This window comes from Chrysochloris asiatica, unplaced genomic scaffold (genome assembly GCF_000296735.1).
Source record: "Chrysochloris asiatica unplaced genomic scaffold, ChrAsi1.0 scaffold00215, whole genome shotgun sequence".
In the NCBI taxonomy this organism is placed as follows: domain Eukaryota; kingdom Metazoa; phylum Chordata; class Mammalia; order Afrosoricida; family Chrysochloridae; genus Chrysochloris; species Chrysochloris asiatica.
The window spans coordinates 2,627,794-2,634,134 of record NW_006408733.1 but is presented as its reverse complement, the minus strand read 5'-3'; the positions used below and the strand labels follow the sequence as shown (position 1 = coordinate 2,634,134).

General features: G+C 52.7%; 1 protein-coding gene across 1 annotated transcript; it reads right to left on the bottom strand.

The window, feature by feature from the left end:
* Positions 1 to 2,544: 2,544 nt before the first annotated feature.
* SHROOM1 (shroom family member 1) lies at positions 2,545 to 5,947 on the bottom strand. The gene is made up of 6 exons (XM_006872944.1): positions 4,800 to 5,947; positions 4,345 to 4,541; positions 3,609 to 4,160; positions 3,378 to 3,519; positions 2,999 to 3,271; positions 2,545 to 2,877 (listed from the first exon to the last, which is right to left on the bottom strand). The coding sequence occupies exons 1-6, from the start codon at positions 5,910 to 5,912 to the stop codon at positions 2,545 to 2,547; spliced, it is 2,610 nt and encodes an 869-aa protein (XP_006873006.1). The 5' UTR covers positions 5,913 to 5,947.
* Positions 5,948 to 6,341: the final 394 nt, after the last annotated feature.

Sequence of the window (6,341 nt, the reverse complement as noted above, 5' to 3'; positions counted from 1 at the left end):
TGATGATGTGCCCTGTAAACTTTCACTCAATCCACAATAAAAACCTTAAAATAAAAAATCCTATGGAGCACAGTTCTACTCTGTGACACACAAAGTCACTTTGAGTTGGAATCAATTTAATAGCCACTAACAACAACATCTTAGAATGGAATGCTGATTCTGTTTGTGTACACAGGGAGAGAGGGGCCCTGGTCTCTCCAAGGGAAAAGTGAGTAAACTAAGCTTTGACTACAGTTCAAAGAGGAAGAAAATTTTTTTCAAGTCTTGGAATGAATGTGCCCAAATGTCCAGTAGACTAGACATTTGCTGGGGTGGGGGTGGGGGGTTGTGTAGCAAGCATCTGAATCCATTTTCAATTTAGGGAAAGACTCTCTTGAGCCTTGAAGGGAGGCTTGCTGTTGCTGTTGTTGTTGTTAAGTGTCATGGAGTTTGATTTTCACTCATAACTGGCCTTGCAATTCAAACTGTCCTTGAGGTCCAGTGTTTATCCTACAGTGCCACGCAGAACTCCTGAAGGGAGGCAGTACCCTCAATTTCACAACTGAAGCTGGCAGCTTAGGTAGAAACCAGCAAATTTATCAGATCTAGGCTTTTTGGGGAGCTCTGCAGTCACCAGAACCTCAAGGTTGGTCAAGCAGTGGAGTTGAGGAACCAGCATCCACCTAGGGTCTCCTGTGTTCAAGCCTGCTTCTCCAGTCTTTCCAGATTCCAGGTTCCTGACTCATGTTCTGCCAATAAATCCCTTTCTCCCCCTTCAGTCAGAGTTGGTATCTGAAGTTTGTAAACAAATAGTCCCTCCACCCTGACATGTTCGAGGTCACACACACACACACACACACACACTCACTTCTCTTATCAAATTATATGGGGAAACACAGTGAAGGAGGCTTCCTGCGGAGCCTCTGCATTACATAAGACTATAACTGGAAGCCTGAACCACATCCAGATCTTCAGAGATGGGAAATTTCCACTTGAAAGGACAAACAGACCAGCCTGGAGTTGCTAGAAGAACAGAAGATACTTCTTGAAAGAAAGACCTACAGGAAAAATATAAAACAACATAGGCCGACCAACTGTTACTACAAGAACAAACAAGTTGCTTGCCCAGGAGACATCAAGGCAAGGGGTCAGGTCCCCTCAGTGTAAACCCCCTTCCAAGACTAAGACTCAATGGGAATACACTCTCTGATTGGTGACCACACTCATCACCAATAAGGGGAAGAGAAGGAAAAACAGCAACAGAGCTGCAAGCTAAGCCCTACAATGTTCAATAGACTTCTGTGAACCCGGGTGGAGACCTGGTTGGCCAGCAGTGTGGCAAGACCTGGGGATTTTTGGGCCCAGAGTCAATGACATAGCCACAGAGGACTAGAGTGGAGAATGAAGTGTCCAGCTGATAAGAAGAGAGGGCATATGCACAAGAACACCTACACTTGCAGATAATACCCACTTGACATGGCTTCAATGACTAGATGATCAGAGCTCAACCAGAAGAAGAAAAAAGAGGGAAAAAAGAATAATCTGATACCATTTGATGAACCTGACCTACACCTATGGATGCAGTAGCTCAAAAGAGGAACAAATCCTTACAGCAAGGATCATTCCCACCCCCTCCATACACAGAGTAGACAGGGATGGGCAACTTGGACATTGGTTACCCAAAATGAGGGGGAGGGGGGTACAAAGGCAAGAAGTGACTGGCTTACAAGCTTTCAAGAGGGAACCTAAATCCAGAGGGCCTGGAGGAAGGTAGAATCTACACTGAGTAGTATCCAATCTGTTTAGGCGAGGCTGATGAAATGCAATGCAGATGGGTCTCTTGTGATACAATAGTGAATAATTGTTATCAGGACTGATTGTGAGTGTTGGAAGTGTAAAGGTAGACGTTTTGTAGCAAGTTGGAGAGTGATTAACTTTTCAGCCTAGGAACGGAGATCCCTGGGACCATCAAGGGAGAAGAATGGAGAGCAGGAGCCTACCCAGAGAAGCAGTGATGCCTGAGATAGAGGCAGAGATGATGACGAGGAGAGATGGAGCAGCTGGGGACTTTAGATACAGGGGGCGGGCAGGCTTGTAGTGTATATCCTTTGGTTGGTTGATGATGCATGGAGGGGATTGTAACCATAGGAATGAAACGATATATGATAGGATGAATGTAAAACTAATGTTTTCCCATGTAACTATCACATAATTCACAAGACATTAAAAAAAATTTTTTTATGGGAAAACAAATAAACAAACCCCATTTTACATCTTAAGTTGAAGTGCTCCTCTACTTGTCACATCTCTTCTCTACAGCTGTGAAGGAGCGCGCCCCTCTCTCATCACAAAAAAGAGGAATACTGCAGTGTTTAATATCCATAAATTAATTATCATATAATACTCAAGACTTGGGTTAGGCCACATAAGAACATTTGAAAGGAGCATCCTGGTGATAGGGTATAGCGTCCCTCACACTCCTGAGGCCCTTAAGCACCAAACAAACCAGCATCACCCAGGACCGTGTGGGTAAGAAGCAGGGCCCACCAGGCTCACCGCCAATAACTAAAAGGATGGAGGTGGGAAGGGCGGTTTATCCGGAGGTCGGGTCCCTGGAGGCCAGGCTGGCTTGGAGGGCAGGAAGTGATGACCAAGGTCACTCCTGATGGCATCCAGTTGATCCTGGAGTAGGCGGACCCGCTCGTCCAGACTACGCTGCTGGGCCAGGACAGCAGCCTTGCCAGCCAGCAGGCTGCTGTAAGCACGCAGCTCCTCCTCTGGCAAAGTCCGCACCAGCACCTCCCTCAGGGCCCGCTCCCGCCGCGCCACGTGCTCCTTCAGCTCCTTGGCGTCTTCTTGCTGCCGCTGCAGAAGCTGAAGTCGCTGCAGCAGAGAGGCCTGGAACAGTGGGGGCCGGGGCACTGTGAGTGAGGCGGGGTGCCGCCCCTTCTGGGATGGTTCCTGCAGAAGATTCAGGCCCCTCTCCACCCTGCACACCCGCTGCCTGAACCCCTTTTACCCGTTCTTCAGGGTCGCCGTTTGTGCCCACCCGGATCAAGGCACCACGTACGCGGGCCAGGCGGCTGCCCAGCAGCAAGAGAAGACCCAAGACGCGCTCCAGGTCGGCCATGAACCTGCTGAACCGCTCGAGCTCCCGGGGTGAACAGGTCTGTCCTACCGTGGACTCCAGAGCCACCCTGTGCCTGGCACATGCCTGGGCTGCCCCCTGTAGCTGCTCCTGTTCTGCCTGAAGTTCCTGCAGCATCTCTTGGAGGAGGTCAACGAGCTCCACCTGCATGGAGGGCCTGGCTACTCAGAGCTGGAGGCAAGCCCTGACTTTTCAGCCCAGCCTCTGGGCCTTTGCCCCAGCTGACCTCCACCTGCCCCTCCACACTCACCTTCTTGGCCTGGATGCTTTGGGTTGGCTCTGAGGGGCCCTGGCCATATGGCTGGTCAGGCACAGGGTATGTGGTAGAGTTTTCAAGCTTTATCTCCTCCTGAGAAGTTGTTAGGAGCTGGGATGCCCCGAGTTGACTGGACCTGGGGACAAAGACAGAGCTCCTGGGTTGTACTGCCCTACCTAGTGATTAGGCTTAGAATACCCTGAGTCCCTGATGCCTTTTACTCACCATGGCTCAGAAGTACCAGCCTCCTCTCTAGTCTCCCCATAGGTTGGCTGCATTGCAGCCCAGATGTCAGCTAAAGGAATCAGTCCATCCAACATATCCAGGGGTGGTTCAGGGCTAGCGTGGGGTGTAAGGGTGTCACTCAGAGAGGGATCCAGCCTGGCCAACTCCTGAACTAGCTCCTTGAGCCGCTGACTAGGCCATGGTGGCCTGAAACCAGGTTTGCCAGCACCCTGGGCCTTGGCAGTATGGTCAGGAGGCCCTGGGATATCATTGCCTGAAGGTCTCACGGCATCAGCTAGGAGAGGTTTAAGGGAGTCACTCTCTGCAACTGCAGTTGAGTCAGTGGCCAGCAGTCTAGTGGGGTCAGTGGTTGCAATGTCACCAGGGGGATGACAACACGTGATCCTGGAGTCACCTACAGAACCGTTCACTCCCTGCCAGCAGTTGCCTGCCGCTGCAGCTTCTGGGTGTTCATGGAGATGGTATTCTGGGGTGACTGTAGCCTGACCAGTCCATTGGTTCAGGCCAGCTCCATACTGTTGATCATGGGTACTAGAAAGGAAGAAGACACTGAATCAGAAAAAGCTCCAGCCACAGACAAGTGGTAGCTTCTAAAGACTACCTGCCCTCATCCACTTTGATCCTAGAATCAGGCTAGGAGATGGCTTCCTTCCCTTCCAGTGCAAGAGGGTGGGGGTGGGTATCTCATTCAGCTTGGAAACAAGAAGAAATTCACCAGATTGGGAGACCCTGTGGGTCACAGGCGTCTTGAGATAATCTCCTTCTGAACAAGGGATTTTCATCCAGGAAAACTTCATCATCAGGCAGAAAGAAGAGCTGGGTAGACCCCATGTGGGTCTTTGAGGCCTTCTGCTCATAGTCCTCATGGCTGTCCTGGGGGGCTTTTACAGGACACACCCCTGTAACTGTCTTCTGAGTCAAAAACCTGGAAACAGGGACCCCCACATTGGCCACAATGACTCCAGATAGCCACAGTGACCATAGTGACTATGTGTTGCACCAGCGAGACAGTGAAGGAAATGTGGGTGTGGGTTGGGGCATATGGTGTGCAAAAGACAGAATCAGAGTGCTCAGAAGGAGGGCAGGTAAGGGACCCTCTCTTTTCTTGGGCAAGAGATATGAAAGCTGTCTCTCCCAACATTTGTTTCCAGAGTGGTACAAATGTCTTACCTGGTAAGTCTGGTTTGACACAGTGGTCCTTGGGGAGTAGCCTGGAAAAGCAAACAGTTGATAAATTGTGGTGTGGATTTTCAGTCTTCTAGGTGATCCATCCAACCTCCTCCCTCTAGCCTGCATCCCCATCTTCCATACCTGGACAACAGGTATGATCCCACCTGAGCCTCCCCAGCGGCCCAAGCCTGAAATGCTCTGACTCCGACTGGTCGACTTATAGGCCTCACAGAGTTTCAAGGATCCAAAGTTCAGGTCAACTTTGGCTTGGAGCTGGGTCCCGGGCAGCCATGGAACCTGGTGGCCTTCGAACTCAGCACCATGCTGCAAATCCTGGGGCTCCGGCCTGCTGAAGGAAGAACTGCGGCAAGCCTCACTGGAGCATTCCCCCGCAGTCCCAGCGCCCTGACCCATGCAATACAGCTTCCGGGGCTCCGAGAAGCACCATTGCCGCTTCTGGCTGGCGAGGCGCTCCAGGCCTGCGGTTCTTGGCGCAGGAGCCCAGCAGCGCGACCCTTCCACCTCTCCTAGTGGATGGCTGAGCGAGGCGGAGCGCTGGTGCACCGTGGAAGGCCGCGCGGGTGCGGCGGGCCGCAGGCGGGAGGGCAGGCTCATGCGGAGCTCCTTGCGCTGGAAGGACGTCTCCCGGAGCACCCGCTGCTGCGCGCCTTGTAGCCGTTGGCGGTAAGCAGCCCGCGAGGCCGGTGGGCTGGGCGGCTCCGCAGCTCGAGCCGTGGCCTCAGCCTCCGCCGCCAGCGCATACAGCAGCGGGGTGGCCTGCCTGTTGAGCGCCTCCCGGGTACCTTGTGCCTCTGCGAGATGCGGTCCACAGAGCGCAGCTGCGGCCGGCTGAGGCAGCTGGCAAGTGCGAAAAACTGCTGCGGACGGGATGGGGACCTGTGTCCGGCTGCCCCGCACCACGTGCACGTAGTCCCAGTCTAGGTAAGGAACAGGGACAGTCTCGGGCGACGGCGTGCGTGGCTCAGGACCTCCGGAGGCCGCGGAGAAAGAGCTGTAGGCTGAGTCGGCGTGCACAGACAGTCGATGCAGGTTCAGGCTACGAGTGGAAGAGGTCAGGGAGGGGCTCTCGCCCCCAGAACCCAAGGCATCCATAGCAAGGGGATGAGCGCTGAAGGTAACTGATTCCGTGGGTCCTGGAAGAATATAGACGACGTGGTGGGTAAAGAGCCTCAGGTTGGCCTTAGGACAACTTGATGGCTCCTCTACCATAAAAGGGGGGACAAGAGGGTACTGGTCACATGTCATTTTCCTCCCACTGCTCTCGAAGGCATACCCCACCTCTGGAGTTTGGCCGAGTAACTTCAGAGAGAGCATGGGTAGAAGGTAAAGCCCTGAAATCTAGAGGTGGAAAACCTCAATCCTTCCATCAGAGACTAGCCCATTCCCCAGTAGGTCTACCCAGGGCCACCACCTCAGCGTCTAAACCGCTACCTCCTGGGAACAGATGTGTTGAGAATGAACTCATATTCCTTTCCTTCCCAGCCTGCTTCTTCATGTGATCCTAGATTGTTAAAAGATTGT

Bases quoted from the DNA above. Each gene is read 5' to 3' on its own strand.
- SHROOM1 (XM_006872944.1), bottom strand. From the start codon at position 5,912: ATGGATGCCTTGGGTTCTGGGGGCGAGAGCCCCTCCCTGACCTCTTCC. The intron at 4,161-4,344 runs GTGAATTTCTTC...CTTCCTTTCTAG, and splicing joins CCACAGGGTCTCCCAATCTG to TACCCATGATCAACAGTATG. The intron at 3,272-3,377 runs GTGAGTGTGGAG...CCCTCCATGCAG, and splicing joins AAAGCATCCAGGCCAAGAAG to GTGGAGCTCGTTGACCTCCT.